The 15371-nt window shown below is 41.6% G+C and overlaps 1 protein-coding gene across 2 annotated transcripts; it reads left to right on the top strand.

Moving 5' to 3' along the window:
• The first annotated feature begins 366 nt into the window (after positions 1-366).
• Positions 367-15164, top strand: LOC137013119 (proteinase-activated receptor 1-like). Of its 2 annotated transcripts, none has more exons than XM_067376736.1 (5): positions 367-773; positions 856-948; positions 11638-11718; positions 13211-13330; positions 13488-15164. In XM_067376736.1, the coding sequence occupies exons 1-5, from the start codon at positions 659-661 to the stop codon at positions 14630-14632; spliced, it is 1554 nt and encodes a 517-aa protein (XP_067232837.1). In that variant the 5' UTR covers positions 367-658; the 3' UTR covers positions 14633-15164. The 2 variants fall into 2 exon arrangements, with proteins under 2 accessions (XP_067232837.1, XP_067232836.1); XM_067376735.1 differs by having other exon boundaries at positions 368-773; positions 13208-13330.
• The last annotated feature ends 207 nt before the right edge of the window (positions 15165-15371 follow it).

The following is a 15371-nucleotide window of genomic DNA, read 5'->3' as shown; positions in this document are numbered from 1 at the left end:
TGGTAACGCACTGTTTAAAAAAAGCTAGTTTACTGAAATTAAACGCAATTACTCTGATCTATGTTTCCCCTGTTCACATGCCTTTTCCTGCCAGTACTGCCTTTCCTTGCAAACCGGAAACAGCAACACAGTAAATGTGTGTGTCTGTTATCTTAATCAGTCAGAGGTCTAGCGTCTCACAAGAATAAGCAAATATGCTATTTTTCTAGAACATTCTGGTATTTCGTAAACAGGTCTATAAAGCAGCATAAACAAAATTAGATCATTCAAATATATTGTAGATCATATAAGATTCAAATACAGCAGTCATACTATCTAAAACACACCCAGTACAGATCAGGAAATTATGTAATAAATTAACAACAGGCTTTCGAGTCAAAGATCCCTCAGCACTGTTCTCTTTCTTTCTTTCTTTCTTTCTTTCTTTCTTTCTTTCTTTCTTTCTTTCTTTCTTTCTTTCTTTCTTTCTTTCAGTCTGACTATGTCATAGCAACCACACAGAAAACCTTATTAATGCATAGGAAGCAGAACTATCTGTGTGTCTGTCTTCGTCATTTTCTCTCTATGTTGAGCTGTAAAGTGTAAGTAACAGCCAACTTTCCCAGGGGAACTGTGGGACAGACGGGACACGCTGTCTGGGTTTTATAATAACAGCTAAATGGGACGTGGATCCGTGATGTCACCGCATTGTAACTCACATCCTCGCTCGAGCCACATCACTGTGCTGAAGGCGCAACTGCTGTTCAGACGGCGACTGAAGACTTCCCGCGCGAGTTTGTTTCTCAAAACAACTTTTTCTTTCTTTAGTTTGAAGAGCTTGTTTTTTTTCGTACTGAAATTCATTTTTTGTTCTAGAAACGGACAGCAGTTCACACATAGGCCTAATGGAAATCCAAGCTATCTTGTTTTTAATTCTGAATGCGCACACATGCACTGCCATCTTTAACGGTAAGTTCAATTATGCATGAAGAAAATGAGATTATGATTTTCAAACTTTGCCTATCTTTTTGCTGGTGCCCTTTAACTTAAATGAATAACTGAAACTGAACTACTTTTAATCATCTTTTTACTATTGTTACTGCTCGAATAAAATATTATCCCAAATAGCTTATACTTTTATATCTGTAGCCTATATATGTGACCCTGGACCAGAAAACCAGTAGGGGCCATTTTTTTTAAATTGAGATTTATACATCATCTGAAAGCTGAATAAATAAACTTTCCATTGATGTATGGTTTGTTAGGATAGGATATTTAAAAAAAAAAAAAAAAAAAAAACGCCTTTAAAGTTGTCCAAATATAGTCCTTAGCAAATGCATATCCACTCACAAAAATACATTTTTGATATAGCCTATTTATGGTAGAAAATTTACAAAATATCTTAATGGAACATGATCTTTATACTTAAAGGTGCCCTAGAACTTTTTAAAAAAAGATGTAATATAAGTCTAAGGTGTCCCCTGAATGTGTCTGTGAAGTTTCAGCTCAAAATACCACATAGATTTTTTTTTAATTCATTTTTTTAACTGCCTATTTTGGGGCATCATCATAAATGAGCCGATTCAGGGTGTGTGGCCCTTTAAATGCTGACGCTCCCCGCCCACGGAGCTCGCGCTTGCCTTAAACAACATAAAAAAAGTTCACACAGCTAATATAACCCTCAAAATGGATCTTTACAAAGTGTTCGTCATGCAGCATGTCTAATCGGGTAAGTACAGTGTTTATTTGGATGTTTACATTTGATTCTGAATGAGTCTGATAGTGCTCCGTGGCTAACGGCTAATGCTACACTGTTGGAGAGATTTATAAAGAATGAAGTTGTGTTTATGCATTATACAGACTGCAAGTGTTTAAAAATTAAAATGCGACGGCTCTTGTCTCCGTGAATACAGTAAGAAACGATGGTAACTTTCACCACATTTAACAGTACATTAGCAACATGCTAACGAAACATTTAGAAAGACAATTTACAAATAGCCTATCACTAAAAATATTATGATATCATGGATCATGTCAGTTATTATTGCTCCATCTGCCATTTTTCGCTATTGTCCTTGCTTTGATTACCTAGTCTGTTGATTCAGCTGTGCACAGATCCAGACGTGTAATCCCTTTCATAATGTTGGGAACATGGGCTGGCATATGCAAATATTGGGGGCATGCATATTAATGATCCTGACTGCTACGTAACAGTCGGTGTTATGTTGAGATTCGCCTGTTCGGAGGTCTTTTAAACAAATGAGATTTATATAAGAAGGAGGAAACAATGGAGTTCGAGACTCACTGTATGTCATTTCCATGTACTGAACTCTTGTTATTTAACTATGCCAAGGTAAATTCAATTTTTGAATCTAGGGCACCTTTAATATTCTAATGATTTTTGGCATAAAAGAAAAATCGCTAATTTTGACCCATACAATTTAATGTTGGCAATTGCTACGAATATACCTGTGCTACTTATGACTGGTTTTGTGGTCCAGGGTCACATATATTCTTTAAAATAATAATAATAATAATAATAATAATAATGAGTGATAATAGATAAAAACAGAATACTATTTCTATATTTCTTCATTTAAAGCACCCTGATATTTATTTGATAAATTAACAGCTAAAAAGTATCTACCATGTTCCAAAACAGCTACCAGTACCAACCAACAGGATTTTTTTTTAATATAACTTGTCATTTAAGTTTATACTCAAACTTAATCCTTCCAGGCACATCAAAAGAACCAAGGCCCTGATAGAGAGTCTGTTCACAGCATTCCTAGGAAGTGTCCTGTGTTTGTTTTGGCTGGGAGTATTCAGCCTTTATAAAGATTTTGTTTCATTTCACATTTATTTGTAGATAACGCAAATATTGTTTCAAAGCAGCTTTACAGAAGATGCATGTCAACATTATAATTTAGAGCAGGGACTTGCACAGACATTTTGGGGGGCAGGGGCTCAAATGGAAAAAAGGGCACTTCTCATATTTATTTATTTAAAAAAATAACAAACCCTTAAATATATTAAGACAACTCTGACTTCTCTTACACTCACGCAATTGTTTTATACTCCACAGATTTCTACAAAATAATTAGTTCACATATAGAGACATATATGGTCTTCTTTAGTATTCACTAGGTTTATCACAAGAGAAGTCAACAACTATTTTCAAGTAGCTATATATTTAGAATAAATGACTGCACCAAGGAGAGGGACATAGTTTCACTAATAATTTGTTTAAATCAATAAATCGTTTTAATTTTTTTGGTGTTATTGGAATACTTTGTTCATGAAGTGGACAATTTTAATATTTTGGTCCATTTTTGCTGCCATGTCTTAATGGAAAGAAAACGTCTCGGGTTACAGATGTAACCCTGGTTCCCTGAGTAGGGAACGAGACGCTGCGTGACAACGCATTGGGAACCTTCTGCGTGATGTCGTCACTGAAGCACTCATGTATCTAACCAATCGCGTAGCGAGACGTCAGAGACGGGTGACGTCACGGACCAGGAAACTATAAAGCACACCCGGATGCAGAGCACGGTAGCTTCTGGATAAGTCTGAAGCAAGCACTCACAAGTGTGCAGGGGTACGGCAAGAGACGCAGCGTCTCGTTCCCTACTCAGGGAACCAGGGTTACATCTGTAACCCGAGACGTTCCCTTTCGTGGGAACTATCGACGCTGCGTGACAACGCATTGGGAACGCAATCCCAACTGAGCCGTAGCTCAAACACTTGTCAAAGTTATCTTGACAACCCGGAGGACCCTAGGGTGGAGCCGATATCAAAGTTATAATACTTAATAAATGTGTGCTGGTATGACCATCCAGCTGCATCACATATATCACCCATGGAAACTCCTGACATCAAAGCTTTTGATGCCGCCATACCCCTAGTTGAATGGGCGCGAACATTCAAAGGAGAAGGCTGTCCGGCCGCTTCATAGGCAAGTGAGATGGCCTCGACCACCCACTTGCTCATTCTCTGCTTCGATGCTGGGCCGCCTTTTTTTAGGGGACCAATAACAGACAAACAATTGATCTGACTTACGCCACAGGGCAGCTCTGTGGACATAAGCATCCAAAGCCCTTACTGGGCACAGCAGATTAAATTTTTCCTGATCCGCAGATTCAAATGGAGGAGGATAGAAGGCCTGAAGCACAATGGGGCCTGGGACATTGGTAGGGACCTTTGGGACATAACCCGGTCTAGGATACGGGAATGCTTTCACCATTCCCGGAGCAAATTCAAGAAAAGGAGGAGCAACAGAAAGTGCTTGTAAGTCTCCTATCCGCTTCAGAGAAGTGATAGCCAAAAAAAAAGAATTGTTTTAAGAGTGAGGAACCTCTCAGGAACCTCCTCTAGTGGTTCAAAGGGAGCCTCAGCTAACCCCTGTAAGACCACGGCCAAGTCCCAGGCCGGAACCCTTGTGCGCACTGGAGGCCTCAACCTCAATGTGCCATGGAGGAAGCATGTGACGAGGGGGTCTCGACCTACCGAGATATTCCCCTCAAGAGGAGCATGTTATGCTGAAATTGGTGCAATGTAAACCTTCAAGGTTGAGTGAGATAGGCCCTCCGAGAATTTTTCCTGGAGGAATTTTAGCACACAGCTAATAGAAGAAAGGACAGGGTCCGTATTATTGTTTCTACACCAGGTAGAAAACAAATTCCATTTGTAGGCATGCAACTTCCTCGTGGCGGCAGCATGGGTCCCTGGGACAGGAATCAAGGCTTTTTCCACATGACCCGAGCACGAAGGCATCGCTGCGTGACTTCGATCATGCGAAAAGGGTTTCCCCTCAGGGAAAACCCCTTGGTCCTGTGCCACCACTGTAAGGGTCTCATGTGCAGAAGGCCAATAGTAATCACGTTGGACGCAGCTGCCATCAGACCCAACAGTCTCTGAAACTGTTTTAAAGTGAGAGTGGTTCGAAGGGAGCCTCAGCTAACCCTTGTAATACCACAGCCAGGTCCCAGGCTGGCCTCAACCTCAGTGTGCCACAGAGGAAGCGAGTAACGAGGGGTCTCGACCCACCGAGAAGCCACCCTCAAGAGAAGCATGAAAGGCTGAGATAGCCGCAACGTAAACCTTCAAGGTTGAAGGCGATAGGCCCTCCGATAATTTTTCTTGGAGAAATCTTAGCACAAAGCTGATAGGAGGGTGGACAGAGTCCATATTATTCTGTCTGCACCAAGCAGAAAATAAATTCCGTTTATAGGAATAAAGCTTCCTCGTGGCGGGAGCTCTGGAGTTAAGGATGGTCTCCACAACCTCAGTTGGAAGACCAGCATCTATGAGCCTGGCCCCCTCAGAGGCTAGGCCCATAGCTTCCACAGTTCTGGGCGGGGATGTATTATCGAGCCACCCGCTTGCGACAGGAGGTCCTGTCTAAGGGAAAGCTCCATTGGGGAGCCGTCTAGTAAGGACACTAGGTCCGAGAACCATACTCTGGTTGGCCAGAAGGGGGCTACCAGTATTAGGCTGACCCCTTCCCGGTGTACTTTCTCCAGAACTCCCGGGAGCAAGGTGATCGGGGGAAATGCATACAGACGTAGCTTCGGCCACGTCTGTACCATGGTATCCAGACCCAGAGGTGCTGGATGTGTTCGGGAAGTACCAGAGTGGTCACTGGGTTGACTCTCCCAAAGCAAATAGGTCGACTTCCGCTCGACCGAAATTTTTCCATAGGAGATCCACCACTTCTGGGTGGAGTCTCCACTCCCGGGCCTCGGCCCCTGCCTCGACAGGGCGTCTGCTCCCTTTATACCCCAGGATGAAAGCTGGCTTCAGAGAGAGCAGCTTCCCTAGGGACCATCGGAGGATCCGACGGGCCAAGTAGTAAAGTTGGCAAGACCGCAGACCCCCCTGGTGGTTTATATATAAGACCACTGCCGTGTTGTCCGTGCGGACCAACACGTGATGGCCTCTCTGGTCTGGGAGAAAGTGTTTTAATGCTAGAAACACCACCATCATCTCCAACCGATTTATGTGCCGGCCTGGTATGCAGAAAGGCTTTCACCATACCAGGTGCAAACTGCTGACAGCGCTTGTAAATCACCAATTCTCTTCAAAGAAGAGACGGCCAGGAGAAAGATAGTTTTAAGTGTCAAGAACTTGTCTGACACTTTCCAGGACCTCCCATAGACCCTGAGCTGAGCGACCACTCATGATCGCCCCCAGCCCGTGAGGGAGGCATCTGTCGTAAGCATTACATGGCCGACCAGAAATCCCCAGCACGGGTACCTGGGACAGGAACCAGGATCTTTCCACATGGCCAGAGCACGAAGGCATTGCCGCGCGACTTTTGATCATGCGAAAAGGATTTCCCCTCGGAGAAAATCCCCTGGTCCTGAGTCACCACTGTAAGAGTCATATGTGCAGAAGGCCAAAAAGGTATGACGTTGGACGCAGCTGCCATAAGACCCAACAGTTTCTGGAACTGTTTTACAGTGAGTGACTGGCCTAACTTCACCCCTTTCACGGCTGCGAGAATGGAACTCACACGAGCAGGAAACAAATGTGCCTGCATCATGGTGGAGTCCCAAACTACACCTAGATAAGTGGTAGTCTGAGCCGGAACTAGCACACTCTTTTTTTTTTTTTTTTTTTTTGGCATTGAGCCACCGCCCGAGCCTTTTCATGTGGTACAGAGCAGCATCTCGATGCTGAACTGCTAGTTGCTCTAATTGAGCTAGAATCACTTTCTATGTAATTCAGTACGCGGATGCCCTGGAGTCTCAGTGGAGCCAGCACTGCATCCACGCACTTCGTGAATGTGCGGGGTGATAATAACAGGCCGAAAGGAAGAACCCTGTATTGGTAAGCTTTGCCCCCGAAAGCAAACCTGAGGAACTTCCTATGGGAAGGATGGATGGACACCTGAAAGTATGCCTCTCTCAGGTCTATCGCCACAAACCAGTCCTTGGACCTGATCTGTGGGATAATCTGTTTAAGTGTAAGCATCTTGAATTTGAGCTTTCGTATTGAGTGATTTAACACATGTAAATCTATGATAGGACACATCCTTCTTTGGAACAATGAAGTAGCGGCTGTAGAAGCCTGACAGCTTGCTGGGAGGAGGAACCCTTTCTATAGCTCCATTTCGCAAGAGTGTCATAACCTCTTGTTCCATAACCAGAGACTGCTTGGGGGTCATCACTATGGGAAAGACCCCATTGAATCTGGGCGGGCGAGACCCTGTAACCCTCTGATGAGCAGCATCCATTTTGATATATTCGGTAGAAGTTTCCATTCTACCATAAAATCTACTAAGGGAACCAGTCTCTCGAGACTGACCTCTGGTGTTTTTGAGCACTCGATTCAACGTTCTGGAGCGGCGCACCGGCAGAAAACAGACGAATCAAGTCATAACCGGCTCTCCTCGGAGAGTCGGCGGAGACCGTTGTGCCCTGACGCACACTGGGTGGCAGGGTTAGCATAACGGCCCCCTGAGGGCGCCAAAGGGGGACGGGTGTCAGATATTCTAACACAGGACCCCCTCCGGAGGGGCTGCCCTCATGGATCCTGGCCCACAGATGTCAGGACCTCTTTGAAGCCTTCTTGGTGGTAATAACAGTCCGCAGATCTGTCCTACTTCACAAGGACTTCAGCTGTGTCACCTGTCCCGGTCCCCAAGCTTTCTGCGGGAGCAAGGGTGGTGACACCCTTTTCCTTTAAATTCCTCAGAATTTAATGTATTCAATATTTAATTTAATCCTTAAATTAAATGCAGCCCAAAACAGTCAAAAATGACAGGCTGAATATATTAGAATACAAAGAGAATTATAGCTCGTAATAGTTTGCAAGGTATTATAGGGAAAGAGAGAAAGGGAAACTCCGTCTGCTCAGTTCCCTCCAGATATATATATTATGTATAAACATTATATACAATATATACTACGTGCACGCAATCTATGCGCAGCCTAGCAAACGCAAGATCCGAGCGAGCCGTATATTTTTTGTTGCACACTTAATCTACGCGCTGCCTCGGCAAACGCGAGATTCGAGCTATATATTCCTTATTGCAGGCTTAATCCACGCGCTGCCTCGGCAAACGCGAGATCTAAGCCTCGTGTTAGACTTTTATTCCCTCGAGAATAAAGCCAACAGGAGTGGAGATAAAAACTCCCGCTAGTTCATTTCCCCTCCGGGACATTTTTATGAATGAACCGTCAGCTGCTTTATTTTTGAACTGACGTGCATGCTCCACTCCCTAACACGATGTGTGTGAGGTGGCGAGTCCTCAGATCGATATCACAATATCCACCTCCTCAGAGCTGGCATGTGAAATACCGGTGCCTCAACCCGGGGAAGAAACCGCAGAGCGTGCTTCCACCTGGGAGACGGCACTGAACCTGGCAGGTAAGGGCAGAGAAAGGGCAACGCCCGTCTCTAACCCCTCTGTCAGATCCATTTGTGAACCCCACGAATGGCTTCTTTTCCGCGATCCGCGGGGAACACTGGAACACAGTATTCTGAGAGCGAGTTTTTTTTTTTTTTTTTATAGTGCACACAGACGGCTCCCTCGAGAGCTGCCCAGGCTTACTCAACTCCCATTCAACTGCTGTTTCTCGCCATAATACGTGTCTTTTTTATATATATATATATATATATATATATATATATATATATATATATATATGGATTGGTGTGAGATACTCTTGTCCTCAGACAAAGATATCGTGACTTGTTTATATGAAATAAGACAAACAACACCAAATAAGACACACGATAACATAGAGCGCTTGCTGAAGACACAGAAGCTACCGTGCTCTGCATCCGGGTGTGCTTTATAGTTTCCTGGTCCGTGACGTCACCCGTCTCTGACGTCTCGCTACGCGATTGGTTAGATACATGAGTGCTTCAGTGACGACATCACGCAGAAGGTTCCCAATGCGTTGTCACGCAGCGTCGATAGTTCCCACGAAAGGGAACTTAGGCTAACCCTAACCCTAACCCTACACATTTAGATGGTGTTTGTTTTAAGCCTACTGCCATTCATCTGTTTGCATCTGTAGATTTATTTTAAATAAACCCAAACAAGCTAATTTGCATATTTAAACACATCAATGTTTGTTTTCCTGAACTGTTAATGCTTAATGCATTATATATTACAACAAATGCCTGCAGAGGGCGCCAAAAGTCTGCAGATTTTTGTTGTTAGACAGCACAGCATGATCAAATCCACGATCAAAGCCAACCACCATAATTAAAAATATATTATTAGTTAAATAATAATATTCGGCCACTTCTTTGAGATAATACTACAGCCACTGTAATTTCTTCAACAAGAATATGTGGACTTCAAACATGCAAAGACAGAGCGAGGGTTTAAACTTTTATTGATGTATTATCCTGTGTAAGCATAGATTTAAGAATAGCAAAATACAGCTAATGCTGTATTATGATTTTTAAAAAGTTTTAACAAATCATGCATCCTTAGAAAACTGTCTAATAATGTGGTTCATGGATGCTTTTCTTCTGGTATTGACAGCCTAACTGATATCTTCACCATGGTACAAAACGCAATGCATAGCACAGTAAAATAATTGAACTTATAATATAACATAAATTACTATCAAATCAGGAAGATGCGTTGATGGTGGTCAAACTATTAATGCAGCGTTACATGTATAAATAACCCTTAAACAGCCAAAACTTTCAGGTTTTTGAACATAGACTAGCCTACCTGAAAGAAATGCAAGGGATGGATCCATCTAGGACTTTTTACTTTTTCACTTCTCATCACCAGACAGCGGTTGCATTTTCGCGAGAAAAGTTGTTACAAGTTTTCAGCCAGCAGCAAACTCGAGGTGGGGCGGGGCGTGCGGGCATGAATGGCGTGTCGCAGAGTGAGGGTGTGACGAGCAGGGCGGGCGAGAGCCATGAGGGAACGGCGCAAGGCCGGTGACGCGAGTGATAATGAGCGTCACCTGCGAGGCGTGCCGGCCTCGAGTCTCTCACGGAGGAGCTCCGGAGGCATAAAAGGAGGAGCGACTACAATGAAGGACGAGAGAGGACCAGGCCTGGACTTTATTTTATGTTTTGTTATGTTTGTGTGGCCGGCAGACGGTCTGCCGGTATTACTTTCGTTTTGTTCTTTGTTTATTTTGAATTAAAAGTTACGTTGAATGTTCGCCGGTTCCCGCCTCCTCCTACCCATTTACGAACTGTGTTACAGAGGGCATCTGAACTCGACAAAGCCGACCTGATATAGTATTTTTTTTTTATTACTTGTTTTATTCAGTAAATATATTTGTTTGACAGGGAAGCTGTGCGCAAACAGGAATATATATATTAATTTATTAAAAAATATTTTTTTTTTTAAAAAAGCACCCCAGAAAAAAGGGCACTTTCTCTCGAGGAAGAAAAAGGGAAGGTGCTCAAGCCCCTTTTTTGTCTATGTGTGCACGTGCCTGATTTAGAGTAATCTTTTATCAGAGGTGACTGTCCAAATTTTCTAATTTCAGAAATGTACATATACAAATGACGCAGTTAGCTAACATTAATTTAAACAATGTGAAGTTCATCTGAAGTCCTCACAGGGGTTGGGGTCATCTCTTCACAAGTGTCTTCATAGGAGGCTGGATCCAAAACTGGAGCTGACGTACTCTCTAGTCACCTTGGGAAGGGCATCCTGAGATAAAACAGAAAAGCAAATGGAGAATAATTAGTGTTGCTGTTCAACAAAGATAGTCATGTGCACTTGATATAAATGAATTACAAGAATATGAGATGCATAATGTGAATGCTTAGCAAAAGAAATGCATCTTTAATCTAGATTTAAACTGGGAGAGTGAGTCTGAGCCGCGAACATTATCAGGAAGGCTATTCCAGAGTTTAAGAGCCAAATGTGAAAACGCTCTCCCTCCTTTAGTGGACTTGGATATCCTAGGTACAACCAGAAGAGTTTTGTGATATTAAAGAGTGTGATGGATTGTGGGGCAATAGAAGATCGGTTAAAGGATTAGTTCACTTTGAAATGAAAATTACCCCAAGCTTTACTCACCGTCAAGCCATCCTGTATATGACTTTCTTCTTTCTGATGAACATAATCGGAGTTATATTAATAAATATCCTAATGTAATCCTTTGGGAGCTTAACCATTTAGGGCCTTATAGGTCAGTAGCAATGCTTTATAACTGATATACGGAACTTAATAGGTAACCAGTGTAGAGAAGATAAAATTGATGTTATATGATCATATTTTCTTGACCTAGTAGGAACTCTGAGCTAACTTTTCTGCATTAGAAACAGATAACACATGTTCTGTAGCTTAACTGTGTTTCTGAGGTGAAAGAATGCTGTTTTTGTAATATATGAAATATAATTTTATAAGTTGCTGTCTAATATAACACCCAGGTCTTTAACTGTATTGGATGAAGTAATTGTATTAAATTGTACTCTAAGAGATTCTGTGTACAGGTTTTTGGTTAATAAGTAATACTACATTTAATAGAAGAAAATTACTGGTCATCCAATATTTTATATTTTTAACACACTCTGTCTTATATTACCACGTGGCAGCATATATATTGAAAATAGCAGAGAGCCTAACACAGATCCATGATCTCAGATGTGGTCTTTTTCCTTTATTTGTCTAGTAGTGTTACATAACATGTATTTCTTTTGTATGTTTGATTACAGTTAGTGCTGAACACAGTTTAGCTGATACTGCAGCAACTGTTAAGCCAATTAATCCACCAGACCATGAGAAACCCAGAACAGGTATAGTAAGAGATACTCTAAATTCTATCTTACTTTTGACATTAAAATTAGTGTTCAATACTGGTTTTGCTTTGGGATACAGACTATACATTGAAAATTGTTTGTTTTCCCCCTAAAAATCAACTTATCACCACAAACTGCATAGGCCTAAAAATCTGCAAAAATTATTTTCTAAAACCACTTAAGATTTTGAGTCCCTACCATTATCATGGAGATTTTGAATGCATTCATCAATGTAAAAAAAAAAAAAAAACCTGTAAATTGGTTAACTGTAAATTACTTTACCATATACAGTACAGTATATCTTTGGTTTAACATCACATTAAATGTAATTTTACTGTAAAATACTGTCAAATATATAGTTTTTGTATGTAAACTAACTATAAACGACTATAATTTACAGAGAAAAACACATAAATCTATTACATAAAGTCCTAAGATAGGCTACAGTAGGCTGCTCTTGCCTTTAGCTAGGACTAAAGGCCTGTTCATACCAAGAACGATAACTATAAAGATATAGTTCTAAATCATTCTAAATATAAAGGAATAGCACTGTCCTCACCACAGCTATAACAATATAGAGAAACTATATCGTTGGGATCACTTTCAGAGCTCATTTTTTTTCCAGCTGTCGAACGATAAAACACTGACAACCAATCAGATTCCACTCTGCATTTAAAATGGCAGACGTCATTGCGGAGAAGTTAATTGCAGAGGTCCAGAAAAAGCCACCACTGTTTGACAAGTCAACCCCTCTTTTCGATGTACTTTAAAGATAATGGATATATGGAAAACAATCGGTCATATATACCCTCGGAATAAACGGTGAGAAGTATTAACAGAGATGAGATCATTAGCAACATTGTGTCGGCCCAGATAAGGTCCAGTTTAGGTTTATTTTTTTGCTCTTGGCTGACATGTGGCCTTCTTGTGGCCTAGATCTGGCAAACAGAAACGGCCCAAACAAGAACCGTAATTCAGTGCAGCATGTGGGCTGGATCTGGGTCGAAACAATGTTGCTATCTGGGTTATGTCAGGCTAGCAAACAGGGTAACATAAAATTACCTACCCAAAGCTATTTCGATAACATGGTCTTGCTTTGCCGTGAAAAAGACTAGGCGTTGTTTTTTAACTATTCACTCAAAACTTAGCATGCTGAGGACATCTGCCGTGTCTGTAAATGCAAAAAGAACAGAAAAAACATGATGTACACAGACAGCAACGTAGCATGGCCCAGATCCAGCCCACAACTGGTACATGTGGATTACATGCGGACCAGATATGGGCCGGATCTGGGCCATCACTATGTTGCTGTCAGGGCAGCGAGTGAGCTTAGAATTAACAAACCATTATCGTTCATTAATGTGGACGCAAATATAATTACTTTATAGTTATAGTTCTTGGCCTTTGTGTAAATGTGTCCCAGTACCATTTATTTGTTTGGCAGTGTTATGAGAACTATTACTGATGCTTCTGTGTTTGGTTACAGCAGCAGCCCCACGCAGTTTTGCAATTAATCGTGGCTATATAACCCAAACCGATGAGCCAATTGACTTCAACATGGATGAGACTTTGCCTGACTCTTCCTCAACTCCAAATAAAACCCGTGAAGGTACAAAATCCTTATAGACACACACCAACAACACTTTTACAATGAAGAAAATGGCCTTGTGTTTGTTTTAACTCTTCATCAAGGCCTCTTAGTCATGTTCAGTTGTCTGCTGGTGTAATAAGAGATGTCACTGATGGTGTTGTGTTTTTGGTTACAGGGATTGTTTTTTTAAGTTATACTATTAGACGGCCAGAATTGTCTCGGCCTAACTATAAAGGTGCACATCCATGTAACAGCACTGATCTGAATGAAGCAAACTGCAACCAGACTACAATCCTTAAGATCTCAGATGAGGCTGTTTTCTTCCTCAAAGGCCTGCTGGTCACACGCGTCATGCCCTCGTTCTACATCTTCATCATCCTCTTTAGTTTGCCCCTGAACGCTTTGGCCTTGGTGACGTTCACCTGTAAGATTCGAGCGAAGAAACCAGCGGTGATCTACATGTCTCACCTGGCATGTGTGGACCTGCTCTTCACCCTGCTGCTGCCTCTGAAGATCCACTACCAGCTGAACGCTTCAGATTGGGTGTTTGGTGAGGTGGCGTGTCGCGTAATCAGTGCAGCTTATTACTGCTACATGTACTGCTCCATACTGCTGATGATGTGCATGAGTGTGGACAGACTGCTGGCCGTGGCGCATCCCGTCGCCTCTCTAACCTGGAGGAGTGCAAGGAAAGCCACGTGCGTATGTGTGCTGGTCTGGCTGCTGGCGCTCGCTGGTACGGTGCCACTTCTCTCAATGAGACAAACATTCAAGATTAAGGATGTGGGCGTCACTTGTCACGATGCGCTGTTCCATGACGACCCTACAGATCAGCTATACATGTACCTGTTCTCCATCCTCTCTTGCCTCTACTACTTTGTGCCACTCATTGTCACCTTAGTGAGCTATTTTACCATCATATATGTGCTCAGTGGCAAGTCTAATCGATTAGCAAAATCGCCATCATTCTCAGAAAAACGAAAAAGAGCAGTGATTATGGTTATCGCCGTGCTGATGGAGTTTGTGTTGTGTTTCGCTCCAACCAATGGCATCCTGTTCTACCACTGTGTTCGTTTAGCTGGTGGAAACAGTGGGGAGGGAGATTCATCATATGCTGTTTACCTGGTGGCTGTGTGTTTGGGGAGCACAAGTGTTTTTCTAGACCCTTTTCTGTACTACTATGGCTCGTCTCAGTGCAGACAGAAGATCAGATCTGTGTTCTGGTGGAGAAGAGCAAAAACCAACCTATCAAATACAAGCACTCACACAGGATCCTCTTTTGTGAGTTGTGAGTATAGTCAGGCTAGTGTAAAGATATGAATTATTTAGAAAATTATTTTAACTTTTTTTCAAAAACTGAATACTTTTTATTGTTTATACTGCTGCTCATTGTGCCATTAACAGAAAACTGAATCTGAAATAGCCACAAATCTTGATTCATGCTAAAGCAGGATGAATTTCCCTTCCATGCTGTTAAATGTCCAGCTGTTAGTAGGACAGATTGACCCCGTGTAATCACATCTTCAAGGGACTCCATTTCCTGTTTGTGACTGAGCTTGTGTGAGAAATATGGTGATAGTGAAAGCATTTTTTTTTTACATTGCTATATTCAGATCACATCTGGAGAATGTCATGAGATTTCAGGCTGCAAAAATCTGAAGTTAAGTTGCAGATCTGTAGTAACCACGGAATTAAAAAATAAAAATATTAATTGTGAATTTTTATCTCAATATCTATTCAGTGTAGATTGCTAGACAATTGCAAAATCATACAAATAAGTGCTTAAGATTATACTTCATGTATAATATGTTGTTCTTTTAATATTTTGTCAGCATTTTCTGACCATTTATTTTTTTTAAAAATCCAAAAAAAGTTTCAGGCTCTATTTAGCGCCAAATTTGTGGAAAGTGCCAGCCAGCCAAATATAATAAATAAAGAAGGCATTCAAAACCATAGTAGGTGTGTCTAAATATATATATATTATATATATATATATATATATATATATATTATATATATATATATATATTTTTTTTTAGACACACCTACTATGGTTTTG

Source organism: Chanodichthys erythropterus, chromosome 22, assembly GCF_024489055.1.
Source record: "Chanodichthys erythropterus isolate Z2021 chromosome 22, ASM2448905v1, whole genome shotgun sequence".
In the NCBI taxonomy this organism is placed as follows: Eukaryota; Metazoa; Chordata; class Actinopteri; order Cypriniformes; family Xenocyprididae; genus Chanodichthys; species Chanodichthys erythropterus.
Note: the sequence above shows the minus strand (reverse complement) of the source record. Positions and strands in the feature narration are given on the sequence as shown.